General features: G+C 34.7%; 1 protein-coding gene and 1 long non-coding RNA gene across 2 annotated transcripts in view; one reads left to right on the top strand and one right to left on the bottom strand.

Moving 5' to 3' along the window:
* The first annotated feature begins 3,901 nt into the window (after positions 1–3,901).
* Positions 3,902–18,001, top strand: part of LOC113096952 (opsin-3-like) — a 51,867-nt gene continuing 37,767 nt past the window's right edge. The window contains exon 1 of the mRNA XM_026262171.1: positions 3,902–4,926. Coding sequence (XP_026117956.1) covers positions 4,557–4,926 — 370 coding nt within the window. The 5' untranslated portion in view covers positions 3,902–4,556. The remainder of the gene's footprint in view (positions 4,927–18,001) is intronic.
* On the bottom strand, positions 12,024–16,187 carry LOC113096961 (uncharacterized). The gene is made up of 6 exons (XR_003288745.1): positions 16,036–16,187; positions 15,145–15,206; positions 14,821–14,878; positions 13,930–14,024; positions 13,555–13,640; positions 12,024–12,780 (listed from the first exon to the last, which is right to left on the bottom strand). It is a non-coding gene; the product is annotated as an uncharacterized LOC113096961 (long non-coding RNA).

Here is an 18,001-nt window from a genome sequence, read left to right as displayed (position 1 = left end):
AAATTATGAAAAAAATTAGAATGGTGCTTTGCCACTAGGTGGCGGCATGCCACTGCCTTAATGGTTGAGTCTGTCAGTAATTTAATCAATAGATTCGTTAGAAACGGAAGATTCATTCAGAAAAAAAGTAAGCAACTGTTTTTTGAATGGGTCAGTGAATCATTTACTCAAGCAAATTTATTCAGTAAACACCGCTGTGTGTTGCTGCAGAGCACAAAAACATGCTTTGTTTGGAACCATTTCCTTGGCGAAATATGTCTTTTTTTATTATCTTGTTTATTGCATTGTTGCCCTGACATGAAAAGTCTGCCACAGACCGTGCTAACCAAACATTATAACCGCTCTGTGTGTGTGTGTGTGTGTGTGTCCTAAAGACTGTGCTGCGCAATCGTTAACTGTTAGATGTTCAAAATGTAACGTTAAATCAGACACAATTTAAAACCGAAAAAGAAATATAATACTATGATTAAAATTTACAGATACCTGACGCTGATGTATCTTGGCATTCATGTGTTGCCTGGGGGTGTTTTACTTCCTCTTTTTGAAGAATTTTGAAATATCTATTTTAATTTTCAAAACAAAATTGATATAGTAAAATACTATACACCAACAAACCGCCTGCCTCCAAAAAATCTCATTTCATTGGCTGCATCGTACAGACGCTCATCGATGGTTGGACAGTTTACATGTCAGTCAGAAGAACTAGACTCAGTGGACGGTTTTCGTCGGGTGTGAATGACAACGCGTAAATTGACAGACACTGTAGACCTGAGAGTTGAGAGATATGTATTTATTTATTTAAATTCTAATATAAATTACTTTATTGGGCATGAAAACTCATTGATGGCATGGTGGTAATAAAAACATTCGGGGCTTTACTGAAAACATTCGGGGCTCCAGCCCCCTTAGCCCACCCCTAACGCCGCCCCTGGTCTAAGCTTATATATTTACTCATTTTTCTATTTTTTGTTTTCTTCTTTTTCTTGATTTTTTTCCCCTTTTATTACATCATGTTGTTTCTCCTTGTGTTGTGCCGAGTTGTGTTTTGTGGTCTTGAGGGCTGTCTTGTTGTGTGTTTGTGCTATTTTTCCCTCCAGTCCTGCTCTACCAGCAGGATGCCTGTATCACAAATCCTCTGTTTGCAGTATGTATGCTGTCGATCAAACATAACAAATAAACTTGTGGAGGTAGAAAACAAAGTTATTTAAAGATAAAGTGTGAATGCTCTAATCCAGGGATGCCCACACTTTTTTGGGTGATGTTCTTCTTTTCAAATGACACTCAATGAGATCTTCCCCCTCCCCTCCAAAAAATTTAAATAAATTAACTTGTGGGGACCAACACATTTATCTATATATACAATTAATATAATAATTGAAAAAAATAAAATCAATTATGATATTCTTCAAATTCACATTACATTAAAAACATCAGGGTGTGGTCTGTAAAGGTCAACGAGCCTGGGCTCAATCTCAGGACAAACAAAGCGCAACTGTGTTTTGTGCCACACTGCCCAAAATGTTATCGGAGGTGACCGCTGTCACTCTGTGAAAATATTTTAATGATTGACTGCCCTAGTAGAAATACTCCATACTCATTAGTCTTGTAACACTTATTACAGCTTCACTCCTCTACAGTATTTTATTCTACAGTATACATCTTTTTTATATTTTATTCTTATATTTTTATTGTTCAGTTTTATTTCATTCTTTCATAGATTTATTTATGTATATTTTAATCTGTGTTGTATTTTTTAATAATTGCACTTTCCATGGATCGGACCTGACTCACATTTCACTGCTGGTTGTATATGCTCTATATAATTGTGTATGTGATGAATAAAAATCTTGAATCTTGAATTGTAATTGGCCCACCTGCAATACCATCACGGCCCACAGGTTGCAAACCACTGATGTAGACGGTATCTCACTATTAATGCACAGATCTATAGGAGGTAGTTGATCATTAAGAGACAGATCTGTTGGTGTTGCTGTCTCACCCAGTTTGTGGAGACAAGACTGCTGCACTGAACCTGTCTGCTTATGCTTCTGCGATATATGAGTGGTGAATGATGTTCTTACACTAAAATATTTCAAGCAGCCTTCAACTGGACAGCAAACTTTTCTACCATATCTAATTTGAATTTGCAAGTGGAAGCACAGCTCTGAAAAATTACAAGCCAGAAATGCGTACCCTAGGACCTGACAGTGGAGGTTCGCCTGTGGAGGCCTATGTATAACGTTATCTTGTTTTGTGGCTGCCTGTGATTTCTGTGCATATGAGGCCTAACATCTGTACATTGTGGAAAATGTTGACTAACCAATTAAATGAGTAAAGAATACATTACTAAATAAATAAACAAGTTGAGTTGGTCAATTATTGATCAATTAAATATTATGCAAAACCAAGGGATGTAACTGAAAGTTGTGAGGAGAGGCTCCAAACTCAGCTAACCATATAGCTTTCTGGAACCAAGAGAGTCCAAGAACAAATAACAACGATTTAACTTCAAATAAAGTATTCTAGAAACCTTGTTGTGTAAGGTTCCATTTTAAGGCTTAAAACTTGAAAACGTTGCAACTGGTTGACTAACGAAGGCAACACCTTCAAGTTTAGGATAAGGCTGTCAGTGCGTGTGTATGTGTGTTTTAATGCATAAATCCTTGGTTTCTGCCTGAATATGTGTACACTTCACAATATAATATGCTATAATGCACTCAAGTAGTTTCGGAAGACAGTAATTTACCGATTAATGTTACAGTTGGTACCTGTAATTGGTAATGAGTAAATTAAATGGAATTTATTATTTGAGCTGCATAAATTCTAAAAGATGCACCATCATATTACAGTAAAATACTGTTCCCAGATGATACAGCAAAACACTGGCTATTTTACAGTTATTTGCCCTATAAAATACAGCAAGGGTTTACAGTGTGGAAATAAATGACCCTGATGTATGTGTCCTGGGGTTGGATCTGCCCCTAGTGTCCAGGCCATATTAGGGGTGGTAAGATTTACCAATTTGCATCAGTGCATTGACATAAAAGTTAACGATGCGATTCAATGATTTAAGTGTGCATTGGACACTTGGTGCATTAGACACAGGACATATAATATTATTTATAATATTATTTGTATATAGTAATAAGATGCTGTATACTTTTAATATTTAGAAAGTGGCCCATAATTTGTAACCAGTATTTTAGATGTAGTTTGTTTTCTCAAGCGTGTTCTCTCATCACCACTGCAGCAACAGTATGTGAATATGTGAATATATATCATAACACTACGGAGACCTAACTGTGAATTACTGTACCATCTACTCATATTAATAATCTATAAAAATAAAAAAAATAAAACCAGATGTGTGCTACTGTCAAAGAAAACTACAAATTAAATAAACAATAATAATAAAACAAAATTCATTGAACATCAATTACCTCAAACACCTAAGTCAAAATAATAATAATAATAATAATAATAATAACTATCACATAAATAGAATTTGTGAGGAATATTATCAAACATTTTTAAGGTAAGTGGTTGCAAACAATTTATTTTAGTTACGTTTATAAAAATAAAAAAAAAATGTTGAAAGTTAGTCATTTTGATTTATTTAATTCTAGCTAAAATAAATGTATTGTAACCACTTACCTTACCTTTTTTTTTTTTTTAGGGTGACCACCAAGCAAAGATTTCAATATCAATGTAATTTTTAAAACTAGATGAAACACGAACACAATAAACCAATATCAACCAATGTCATTGTTATAAGTCCAATAAGAATACCTATGTACATATAGCCTCCATGTAGCCTATAACACCGTAACGTAAAATATTACGCATGATTATCATATATCGAGTGTTTACGTCACTTAGGTATAGTCCTCTCAATGCCTGTTCCACACAAACGCGCGCGTGCTCTTCCTCTCTCAAGCGCTCTGAAGAGGCGGCAAACTCGAGATGCGCGAGCCTCGACGATGAAAGCATCAGTAGCAGGGAAAGTGGAATTTCGTCTCAAAAAGGATGCGTGTTGGTTACCGTTAATTTTTATGAGCATATCTTATTTACTCCGCATCATTTCAAGATAAGATGAACTTCCTTTATTCGTCTTCTGTCGGTGAGATTTTGACTATATAGTGTAGCTGTAACGTACAGTTTAACAATCTGCAAAAGTGTTTTATTTCCCTGTTGACTTGCTTTAAAAGTTACCATTAACATTAGTGGCAGGCTTGAATTTGCTTTTTGCGATAGCGGTATCCTCAGATATGAATACCAAACGGAGCTTACAAATTTGTTTGTGATGGGCTGGGAGGTTTTTTATTTGGGCTGCTGAGCCCTGAAACTTTATTCTCGCGCTGTGAAGACAATTGCAAAGATTTGACCACAACATTCGCAGCATGAACTGAAACTCTTCACGGAGCTTTTCGTGAATGGTATGCTCCGAGTTCAGGTGAGAGGAAGCTCTGAAAGAATTTAGGATCGTGCAAGAAAAGTAAACACCAGCTGACTTACCTTAAAAAAGCGAGAAAGTGAGAAAGAGCAGCGAAGCGAAGATGTTTTCTGGAGAAGCTAATTTCAGTAACACTTCAAACGGCACGGATGAGGACGTGCTATCGGCGCTAGATGATGACTGGAGCGACACTCCGGCTGAGAAACTGTCACGGACGGGACACAATGTGGTCGCTGTAATTTTGGGATCTATTCTGGTATTCGGGATCCTGAACAATTTCATCGTGCTGGTTCTGTTTTGTAAATTCAAGACCCTGCGGACTCCTGTAAACATGCTTCTGCTCAACATCAGTGTGAGTGACATGCTCGTCTGTCTGTTCGGAACCACGCTTAGCTTCGCGGCCAGTATCCGCGGCAGGTGGCTGGTGGGGAAACACGGGTGCATGTGGTACGGCTTCGTCAACTCATGCTTTGGTGAGTAAGAATTTGAATCAATATTCAAACAAAGATGCAGGATGCGCGTAACAGTCACTGGGAACCTATCAAGTATCTATCTATCTATCTATCTGTCTGTCTGTCTGTCTGTCTGTCTGTCTGCCTGTCTTAGCAAATTAAGCACAGCCTATACCTGATCCGCATTATTCTGTTTAAAATAAGAATCACGATTTAGCTGTCATTGTTTTGCTTAGCATTGAGATCACCATTTTCTCACGATTCTGAAAAAATAAATAAAAATAAAATGTTTGTCAGTCAGTGCTCTAGAAAAGCTGCACATGATAAAAAGTTATTTGCCCCAGACATTTAAAATGCAATAAATTGTGAAACGTAAAATAAGTCTAAAGTTGAACTGCCACAAAAAAAAATCTTTAAACTTTCATGTGTCAAATTTGTAACTCACACACACACACACACACACACAGGTTCACTTAGCTATCTAAATAAGGGAACATTACATAGACTTTTATTGTTTTTATATACAGACTCAGGGCTGTCTACTACATCATGTGGCATCCCCCGGTGGAAGAAATGACATGCACCCCCCTTGTAAAACTACCATCCTCTTTAGATTATTAATGTTGTGTATTATGCAAAATTTATCATGCAAATTAAATGTTAAAATTCTCTACTTAGGATCATTCACAAACTAAATAACGGCGACTGGCCAATCAAAACCTGTAACAAGCTGTGCACAAGCTGGATGGAGCAAGTGCAAAATGGTTCAAGTGCAACTTTTGAAGTTCTTTAAGAAGGAGACAACAAAGGGTATGCTTTTTCCCTGATTGGAATTTAAAGACATTTATTTCCCCTGACATAATGTAATTGTGCTGTATATGACTGTGAGGGACTGAGAAAGCTGATGAGTAGGCTATGTCACAGACTTTGCCAAAAAAACAAAACAAAACAAAATATTGAGAGTCCAGAGGCATTCATGCGCATTGAAGCCCATTCAAGTGCAGTTAGAATGCCATTATAATAAGAAGAAATAGAAAGTGAGGGAGTTATGCTTTTATATTCATGCACAAGCAGCTACTTTTCTGAATATCAGCACATAAATATGATAATTTTATACAAAATTGTAGAGCAACATGTTGTTTAATTCCTTTAATTAATCTGGTTTTGAATGAATCATGTAAGCCAGCAATCCAAAGGTCAATTCACTTAATTGTTTAGTTTCTATTTGAATCAGCCATTTTGAACGAATCGTTTAATTTGAATGATTCAATAAATCATTTATTTAAACAGAGATTTGCTTCCAACTACAGGCGGTTTTATTGTCATAGTGCCAGATGCCAGCACAAAAACACATGATTAAAGACACACTATAATGAGCAGTATTAAACCACATTCCTCCATTTCAGGCCCCAGAATGTAAAAAAAATAAATAAAATAATAATAATAATAAATAAATAAAGCTTAGTTTGTTTAATAAGGCTAATTTGTCATTAAATAAAAACGTTTTTAGAGAGATATTTCATAATCATTGTGAAAAAGTAGCTACTGGAGAACATTGAAGATACCATGAAAAATTTGGTTCATGCAGCTATTTTTCTGAGACTCTACTACCCCCATCCCCCCTTATTTGAGGAAGAATAGACACCAAATGTAACCCTTAAGGGTTCCTTAAATTAGTCAATATACCTCTGCATACTTTTCAATTATAAAATAATAGACATAATGTCACACATCGTGATTTATTTTCAGCATTAGAAAAGTCCAATAAGAATAATTTTTAAGTAATAAAAAGAGGGGGGGGGGGGGGAGAAGAGAAAGAGAGAGAGAAAAATAATTTGCTTTGTATGTCAGTTACCTACTCTGATTGCCAGACATACAGCATTCACACTGATTGCTGGTCATACATGTTCTGACAAATAATGCTACCTATCAGATTATGCTGCCAACACTGTATTTATCCTACTGTAATGGCAGGTTTAGGGATGGGGCAGGTATATATGCTAATAAACCCTCACACCTTATTAATATCATGCTGGAAGCAAAATCTGATAGGTAGCACTTTTCACTATCAAATTATGTTACCATCTGTTTTAATGAGAGGTAGCAAAATCTGACAAGGTAGCACAAATCGTCAGAACACTGGCCATATGATGGTACTCGTACTCGTACTGCCATATAGTCAATAGTCACACTGTTATGGCCGTTCATATAGACAACATTCACACTGATAGCTGGTCATGCAGTCAGTAAATACACGTTGATGTGTGGTCATACAGATGCAGCCACAAACACAAATACATATATAGCAATATATCATCGATGCTTGAGGCTTAGACCTTTAGAATTATTATATAGTTTGTCAAGATTATTATGTTAATTTTCATTTAATGAAACGTGACAGTTTTAAACCAAATTCTGTTTGGTTTGAAATTGACCACACAGGCAGATTAAACATCATATATACAGGTGCATCTCAATAAATTAGAATGTCATGGAAAAGTTCAGTAATTTCAGTAATTCAACTCAAATTGTGAAACTTGTGTATTAAATAAATTCAGTGCACACAGACTGAAGTAGTTTAAGTCTTTGGTTCTTTTAATTATGATGATGATGATGATAATTTGGCTCACATTTAACAACAAACCCACCAATTCACTCAACAAATTAGAATATGGTGACATACCAATCAGCTAATCAACTCAATACACCTGCAAATGTTTCCTAAACCACAGCTTAATGAGGATTGTCAAGCAAAATCGATTCCAGAATTTGAGTGAACTTCACAAGGAATGGACTGAGACTTAGGTCAAGGCATAGAGACGTGTCAAGGAATTTGGCTACAGCTGTCTTATTCCTCTTTTTGAGCCACTTCTGAACCACAGACAATGTCAGAGGCCTGGGCTTAGGACTGGACTGTTACCCAGTGGCCCAAAGTCCTCTTTTCAGATTAGAGCAAGTTTTCTATTTCATTTGGAAACCAAGGTCCTTGAGTCTGGAGGAACGGTGGAGAAGCTCATAGTCAAAGTAGCTAGAAGTCCCTTGTTAAGTTTCCACAGTCTGTGATGATTTGGGGTGCAATGTCATCTGCTGGTGTTGGTCCATTGTGTTTCTTAAAAAACAACTTTTATGAAGATACTGATTTCATTTTCCAGCAGGGTTTGGCACCTGCCCACACTGCCAAAAGCACCAAAAGTTGGTTAAATGACCATAGTGTTGGTGTATTTGACTGGCCAGCAAACTCACCATACCTGAACCCCATAGAGAATCTATGGGCTATTGTCAAGAGGAAAATGAGAAACAAGTGACCAAACAATGCAGATGAGCTGAAGGCCACTGTCAAAGAAACCTGGGCTTCCATACTACTTAAGCAGTGCCACAAACTGATCACCTCCATGCCACGCCGAATTGAGTCAGTAATTAAAGCAAAAGGAGCCCCTACCAAGTATTGAGTACAAACCCTGATTCCAAAAAAGTTGGTACACTGTACAAATTGTGAATAAAAACAGAATGCAATGATGTGGAAATTTCAAATGTCTATATTTTATATAGAATATCTATTCAGAATGCAACATAGATGACATATCAAATGTTTAAACTGAGAAAATGTTTCATTTTTAAGGTAAAAAATAAGTTGATTTTAAATTTCATGGCATCAACACATCTCAAAAAAGTTGGGACAAAGCTATGTTTACCACTGTGTGGCATCCCCTCTTCTTTTTATAACAGTCTGCTAACGTCTGGGGACTGAGGAGACAAGTTGCTCAAGTTTAGGAATAGGAATGTTGTCCCATTATTGTCTAATACAGGCTTCTAATTGCTCAACTGTCTTAGGTCTTCTTTGTCACATCTTCCTTTTTATGATACACCAAATGTTTTCTGATATTTTCATGTTTTACATGTGTTTCACAATTTGAATTTACTGAAATAAATGAACTTTTCCACAACATTCTAATTTATCGAGATGCACCTGTATACAGCCTAATGAAATTCTTTCCCACACACAAAAAGTGAAGTTCTCCAAATGTACTGTGTACTTAAATCAAAAATCAAAATTGCATAGACACACTGGAAAATTCATAGATACTATGTACAGTCTTTCTTTATATCCAACAATTACGCGTCCCACAAGGATTACTGCACACTGCGCTACCTTAATCGATAACATATTCACAAATATTCAGAATACTAATATATCAAGTGGATTGCTGGTTAATGATATCAGCGATCACTTACCAATTTTTATATCCTATGAAAAAAGAATAAAAACAAAAAAGATAAGTAAAACAATAACAAAGAAAATCAGACTAAGATCTGAACAGTCAATAAATACTCTTAACCAAAGCCTGTCCAAACAAAATTGGGATGATGTTCTTGGAGAAAATGATGTAAACAAAGCATATTATAATTTTGTTAATACATTTAATAACTTATATGACCAAAACTGCCCTGTAAAAACATATACATATACGCAGATGAATAAAACAAGTCCATGGATGACAAAGGGATTGTTAAATGCGTGTAAAAAAAAAATACCTTATATAAAAATTTTATATGGAAAAGGACAAAAGAGTCAGAAGTAAAATATAAAAAGTACAAAAATAAATTAATAAGTATTATAAAAACTTGTAAGAAACTGTACTACAGATAATCTGATTAGATTATAAATATGCCATGTTTCCTGATAACATGATTTAAAATGACCAAAAAGTAACAAATATGGATAAACTTGTTAACGCATTTAATGATTTTTTTGTTAACATCGGCCCAGAACTTGCATCAAAGATTGCCACCTCAGATTATAATTATGCTGGCTGCACAAATAAAATTGCACACTCAATGTTTTTGACTGCAACAAATGAGAATGAAATCATCAAGATAGTCAATGATTGTAAAAATAAAAAGTCTACAGATTGGAATGACCTTGATATGGCCATAATTAAGAAAGTAATATGTAATAAAGCAACACCTCTAACCTATATCTGCAACGCATCTTTTCTAAATGGAGAAGTTCCTCAGCTCATGAAAATCGCAAAGGTCATTCCAATTTACTAAAACAGGGATAGTCATCAGTTCACAAACTATCGACCTATTTCTATACTTTCTCAATTATCAAAAATATTGGAAAATATTTTTGTTGCACGCCTGAATGGCTTTATTAGCAGCCATAGTTTACTTCACAATAGTCAATACGGTTTTAGAAAAAATATGTCAACTGCTCATGCATTAATTGATCTAATAGAATATATAAGTGACAAAATTGACAGCAAAGTGTACTCGGTGGGTATATTCATTGATCTCCAAAAAGTGTTCGATACTATAGACCATGAAATACTTTTACAGAAACTACAACAAAATGGGATAAGAAGACTTGCATATAACTGGGTGAAGTCTTTCTTAACTGATAGACAGCAATTTGTACAGGTAGGTGAGCAAAGGTCAAGATGTAGGAGCATTACTTGTGGAGTCCCCCAGGGTTCGGTACTGGGACCAATATTGTTCCTGTTGTACATTAATGATCTGTGCTATGTATCGCCTAAACTTAAATTTATATTATTTGCCGACGACACCACAATCTTATACTCAGGCAAAAATCTTCAGCTAATTGTGAATGAGATCACAGTAGAGTTAGAAAAACTTAAAAAATGGTTCAATCAAAACAAATTATCATTAAATATAATGAAAACAAAAGTGATGTTATTTGGTAAACGTAAGGAGGATGTACAGTTTCAAATCAAAATTAACAAAGTTGAAATAGAAAGAGTAAAAGAGTATAAATTCTTAGGAGTGATTCTTAGACACAATATTAGCTGGAGACCACAAATAAACAGCATAAGTACTAAATTAGCAAATAATATTGCTATTATGGGCAAGTGTAGATATCTATTGGACCAACAAGCTCTCCTTATCTTGTACTATTCGCTTATACTACCTTACCTCAGTTACTGCACAGAGATTTGGGGAAATACCTACAGTAGCCATCTAGAGACTGTATTTAAACTACAAAAAAAAGCTATTAGGATAGTGCACAACATTGATTTCAGGGACCATACCAACACACTGTTTATAAAATCTAACCTTCTAAAATTTGAAGATTTAATCAAACTAAAAGTGCGTTTAATTGTATTTAAAGCTAGAGCTAACCAACTTCCTAGCAACATCCAACATTTATTCACCAACAGAGAAGGCGGATATAATTTGCAATGTGTCACTCGAAGAGGTGTGAACTTATGGAATGACTTAAAGGATGAATTAAAAAGTGCTGTAAATGTTCATCAATTCAAAAAACAATTTAAGATAATTATCTTAAGGCAATATGTCAAATGTAATCACTAAGCAGGATTTCTGTCACTATCTATTAAAATGAGTATAATATATCATATCGTGCTGATACAACTACTGTCACCAATGTCTCCACATGATCTGTCATAATTAAAATGAGGAAATTGAGTTAAAATAATGCTGTTTATTACCATTGTCATTACTATCACGATACACGATAGACAAAAGAGAATTAGGGAAGACGAGACATGGACCCGTCGGGTGAAGGGCTCCCTCCTCTAGACTGGCTCATGAAACATCGTTTTTTTAAATGCATCACACAGCAAAGGTTATAAACATCGCCCGCTAAGACAATTATTTAGGGTAGCTGGGCGGGCCTGCTGGATGGGGCCGAGATCCACTTCCAACGAGCCCATGCCCTGGCTTTTTAATGCACAACACAAGACAGGGTACACATCATCATCATCATCATCATCAAAATGAATGCTGTAAATGTACACCCAGTTGCTATGGAGATGATAATGATAACAAGGTAATAACAAGACAAAATATGTATAAGAAAAAGTGTTTCTACACAATAGTGTTAGCAATGTGATACTATTGAATCTAATACTTGAATTATAGAATTGATAAAAATTATAATGAACATATGGTTAACCAAAAATTACTATAATAATATTAATAATAATAATAATAATTGAAAGAAGTGAATAATGTGGAGACTGGTCATGTCAGTTGTGCCAGTTATGATTGTTTTTTGCTACACTCAAAAAAATAAATCGTTGGTCTAACTTAATATAATTATGACACCTATTTCCACACATTTGAATGGTGTTGTCTCAACTTAATTTAAGCAAATGGAACCCAAGAGCAAAATTCATTTTGAACCAACAAGATCAAATCATTTTCATTTGAATCATATTATCGTATTTATCTATAAACTATTTAATCTTGTTGAGCCAATTAATCTTAATCACTTAATTTAGAAAACCAGAAATATTGTGTCAACTACTATCGTTAAGTTAATTGTACAACTTTATTTACATCAAACAAATGTTTAATTGTTGACATGTCTATCAAAATGTAATTTACTGCACAAATAAAATGTTCTCAAAGTGAATGTCAAAAGTTTCTCTTTATTCTTATTTCAAGGCAAATTTTCAGGTAAAAAAATACAAAAAAATATCATCCAAGATGAACAACATTATATTTCAATGTATATGCACAGCTAATACCTTCTTGAGTCAAGATTTAGTCTTTTGAGAATACACACATAAGGTAACTTACTCCAACATCTTGTTCTTAAGGGCTGGTACCTTTAGTGAAAGTTTTTGTCCATCCAAGATAAAGAACACTTTCTGGATGACCTCAAATGTAGCCTTGAGTTCTTGTGGGTAGCTGAGGTTCAAGGCGTAAGTAAGTCCAAACAGCATGGCCACTGCTACACGTTCTTCAAAGAGCAGAGAATCTCGGTCCCTTCAATCAGGATACCAACATCCACAGGTTTATCCCCTGGTTGGTGTCTATGAATTGGACGATGTAGATCCCCATTACCATCTGCTCTATGGCTTCTTTAGAATTCATCCAGTCGCAATCCTGGGCAAGACAAATAAAATGTGGTAAAATTGGACTACTGTAAAATAAAAATTAATAAGAACAATTAATAAGAACAAATAATCAAACTACAAGCAACATTACAAATAAATACAATAGAAGATTCAAATAAAATAAACAGTGCTTTTCAGTTTTTTTCAGGTATCTAACAGTAGCTTTTTTTTAGTGAAAGTGAAAAGTGAAGTGACATTCAGCCAAGTATGGTGACCCATACTCAGAATTTGTGCTCTGCATTTAACCCATCCGAAATGCGCACACACACAGAGCAGTGAAGACACACACACACACACTGTGAGCACACACCCGAAGCAGTGGGCAGCCATTTATGCTGCGGCGCCCGGGGAGCAGTTGGGGGTTCGATGCCTTGCTCAAGGGCACCTAAGTCGTGGTATTGAAGGTGGAGAGAGAACTGTACATGCACTCTCCCCACCCACAATTCCGTCCGGCCCGAGACTAGAACCCACCATTAGGCCACGACTTCCCCTTAGGTACAGAAAATGGATAATCAAATATAAAACACTGCATATTATCTTTACTGAATAAATTAAAGATTAATCATTATTGAAGTAACATCAGCTATTCAGTCAAGAGCAGTTAGTAATTTCTTTGTCATTTCTTGTGTGATTTAACATTAAAAACACAGGCAGTGAGAATAGTTTTTTTGATGATCCAGTACATACTGTTACACATACAATCTTTCTCTTTTAATAAAACTTCACTTAAGACATAACAGACTATGTTTGCTAGGATACTCACCAAGACGGTCATGTTGATATAATTTTTGTACGAATTTGGCCTCTGAAGCACAAGACTTGAAAGAGAACTCAGTATTTGCACGTTTTCTGAAAAAAAAAAAAAACATGTGGGCGCTTTGGATGAGCACACTCACAAATCATCTCACAGTTCTCTTTTGCGTCTTGCTCTTGAATGTTTAAGTTAGCAAGGCTTAAATGAGTTTTGTTTACACAAAGATAGCAACAGCGTTCATGACTAGACGTTAGAGCAGCATACAGCACTCGCATTATTAGAGGTGGACCGCGGTTCAAGTGCGTGCCGAACCATAAGTAGAGAATGGTACGGTTAGATTTTAATGTAAACATAAAAGTGAAGAAGAGAAAAGCAGTTGCTTACATTGTACTCCTTGAACAGCTGTAGATGGTCCTCCTTTAAGTATACACACAGTGCTTTTTGAGGATGCATTCTCTTTCCATGTCTACGCTGTTGTTCTGTTAAAAAAAAAAAAAACGCACAAAAACATTGATTATTTGACAATATCATATCGATAACCAAGTTTAACAGGACATACAATCTATATGAAAGTTCAACTAATAATAAAAATTCTATCATTAATTACTCACCCTCGTGTCATGCTCGAAGACATTCGTTCATCTTTGGATCACAAATATTTTTTTTTTTTTTATGAATTCTGAAAGTTTTCTGTCCCTCCATAAACAGATATGCAACTGAGAATTTGATACTTCAAAAAGTACATAAAGAGATCATAAAACGAATCCATATAAATTGAGCGGTTTAGTCACATTTCTCTGAAGACTCGCTTTACATTATGAACAGATTTAGATTTGCAATTTATTCACATATAAACATTCATCAACTCGCACATCAGTTGTGGTGAACGGAAGCATAAGCATGTTTGTTTGACATGAGAGAACCGATGAGGTTCATTCTCGTTACACAGCACGTCTGAGCTTCTGTTTTTGGGCATCAATCAGGTTCAGTTGACCTTCCGTTGATGTTTGCTGATCAATGTTTATATGCAAGTAAAAACCTAAATTAAATCTGTTCATCATACTTTCAAACATCGAACTTATTAAAACTCTCAGTTGTGTCGCTGTTCATGAAAGGACAGAAATCTTTCAAAAATCATCAAAAAGATCTTCATTTGTGTTCCAAAGATGAACGAAAGTCTTCCGGATTTGGGACGACATGAGGGTAAGTAATTAATGACATCATTTTCATTTTTGGCTGAACTAACCCTTTAAGAACATCACTAATACAGCTTACCACATGAAAAAGTTTACTAAAACCCAAGCATGGGATGCTGTTTATTGCTCTTGTAAACCTGTAAAATAAAAATAAAAATATAAAAATCATTTTTACATAAATTTGCAGTGTTCTCATCTTTACCTGAACAGAGAAATCTCCTACAGATTGCTCAGGAGCAGTCGCCTGAATGAAATGGCTAATTTCATAACTGAAACAATATAGTAAAATATTGGTATTTCCAAGCACACACTAATAAAACACTTTAAACTTTCCTTTATTTTATTACAGTAATAATGAGCCATTTTTCTAAACCCATTTAAGAACATACTTAATACAACTTACCATGTGAAAAAGTAGACTATAACCCAAGTATAGGATACCATTTAATGAGCTCTTGTAAAAACCTGTAAAATAAAACAATGTTTACATAAATTTGCAGTGTACTTGTATTTACCTGTACAGATGTTTCATCTATTACATGCTCAGCAACAGTAAAACTATAATATATACAAACACAAAACATTTCTGAAGAAAACTGGCGATCCTGCTCTACCGACGAAACCGAGGCTGATTTTCCCATGCAATATGCATTATAACTGAAATCAATATAAAATGTAAATGCTGCCCGGAAGGGAAGTTTCGATCATTATATTTCATACAAACAAATATCAAATTGTCTTTAAATCATTCTCATTCAATTACAGCAACTGTAACAATAATACAACGTATTACAACGCGTGCACCCTAATCCTGTGCGATCATAGTCAAACGACACATGCCTAGTACGCATGTGCTCTATACTGTATTCCACGCCGCCTGGCTGCTTGTTGATTAACATCAAGCATATAATTGTATCGACATCATTGTTTGTTAATTCGTTTTTACATTAATTCGCAGTCTTCTCGTCTTTACTTGTACAGAAGCATCACTTAACAGTACGCTCAACAACAGTAGCCCGAGTACGTTAACTGAAACAATCTAGTAAAATAACGCTTGCAACAGGAATTAGAACTAAGCAACTACTGCATTAATGTTAAATTATGTACATACATGCAGGCGTTTATATCGATTTACTATGTTTTTATCGAGTATGAACATGTGACTAATAGAGTAATTCAAATAATCCAATAAGCGGTCAAATATCCGCTTAATGTTGAATTCTGACTGATTTAAATAGTTTTACTCTTTATCAGCACAATGCAGACAAAGAAAATAAAGGATTTTTGAACTTACCAATTATACAGCATTCCACCATAGACTGGACTCCACCACATAATGGCGCCCGCGATAACTGACGAGGTCACGTGGATTTCCTGTCATCAGCGCATGCGCAAAAGTAGTAGTTTGACTCGAATCATTATTTTTTGTTGTTTCGACACAAATGAATTGAGCTCTTTTAATGTTGTATGGATTTAGTTCAGACTGATTTAAAATAATTGTGTACATCCCTTAAACTGATTAATTTAATTTGTTTCAAAATGCTCTATTTATTTTTATCGAACAACACCCAGATTTCATTTTTTTGAGTGTAACAGTGGGTGTAAATTTTCTAGTAGTATACAGGATTCTGTATTAATGTTATCCTTCACGACATAATGCCTTATGGAAGATACTTATTAATGCAGATGTAGTCATGCTGCTTGTACAATAGATATATCCTGTAACTCAAACACAGTTTGTACAGTTATCCCTATACGCTTGAGACAATATACATTGGATGTGGAATGTAGCTACAAGCTCTAACCATTTCAAATGCTGCAATTTGTAACGTCTATATTACTGATAGTATGGTTGGAAATGTAACTCATAAACAGGTGCACGCTCGTGGTGATGTGTGCCTGGGTATGAAAATTATATACTTGAATTTTGCACATTTTATGGTAACCTTATCAATGTAATATATATTGTTAAATGCAGTGTTATTTATTAAGTTACAATTGGGAATACAAATGTGAAATCCATGGGTACCGAGAGTATTGTACATAGGGGTAGGCGCATATAAGCTTCCTTGCTTCAGCCTACTCCTTTTGAGCTTCCATTACTGTGTAAGTTTATGACTTCTGTAACAACCATGATTCTGAACAGCTCAAATAAACTAAACTAAACTAAAAACTAAACTAAATAAATAAATACATTAAAAACTTTTAAAAGTTTCAATATGAACAGTACAGCTTTCTCAGTCCCGTATTTAGTTATTTGCAGTAATAACTCAATACGTTATTACTGCATACAGTTTTATAATGTACGATTATGAGGTGCAGATAATTGCCACTATTTCTAATTAGTATAAATAGAAGCAAATCCTGCTATTTTAGTAAATAGAATTTATCACTATCTGCTCTTAGTGTAAATAGCATATCACTAAAAATGCTTCTATTTCCACTTAGTGTAAATAGAATCCATTGCTCTTTGCACTTAGTGTAAATAGCTTCTATTGCTAAGAAAAATTTATTTTATATATTGATTTTTTTTTTATAAATAAACAAACAAACAAAAAAAAAAAAAAAAAAATATATATATATATATATATATATATATATATATATATATCTTTTTATTGAAGACGCCGTTTTAAAATTGTACAAACAGGTTTAGGAGAACAGCGGTTCTGTTCATATTAGACCAAAATTCTTTCCTGGATAGGCTATAGAGGAGGTAACACATTACCAGAGTAAACTGAGGCGACCAATGTGCAAATATTTTGTGTCGATAGACAAAACCTTTTTCGCATACCACAGTGATGAATTTGAGGCATGACAAAATGACACTTCAGCCTGTATCACTGCAAACATTTTGTGTGTTATTGTCTCTCGCGCAGAACACACCAAAATGATTTGATTACAGCATCACCTGTTGTTCAAAAGTGATAATACATTTAATCATATTACTAGTGGTTGCATTTATGATTTTTCAGCCATCCTAAAATTGCTTTAATTGCTCATTGTTGCACTTCATATGATCCTTCATGCCATGCTTAGCTCCTAAATTTGCCGGTGGAGTGCTTGGCCCCGTAATTGCTGCTTGCAGCTATATATGTATTATTATTATTATTATTATTATTAAAATATTAAATTATTTCTTTAATGAAACGATACTCTAAATAATAAACTAAAACAGCCAGTAGGTGGTGGTAAATGTCTTAATGATTAAGTCATTGAGTCATTTATTCATTTGTTTGATTTGTTCAAATGGCTGATTC

This window comes from Carassius auratus, chromosome 6 (genome assembly GCF_003368295.1).
Source record: "Carassius auratus strain Wakin chromosome 6, ASM336829v1, whole genome shotgun sequence".
In the NCBI taxonomy this organism is placed as follows: Eukaryota; Metazoa; Chordata; class Actinopteri; order Cypriniformes; family Cyprinidae; genus Carassius; species Carassius auratus.
This window is presented reverse-complemented; position numbering and strand designations above follow the sequence as displayed.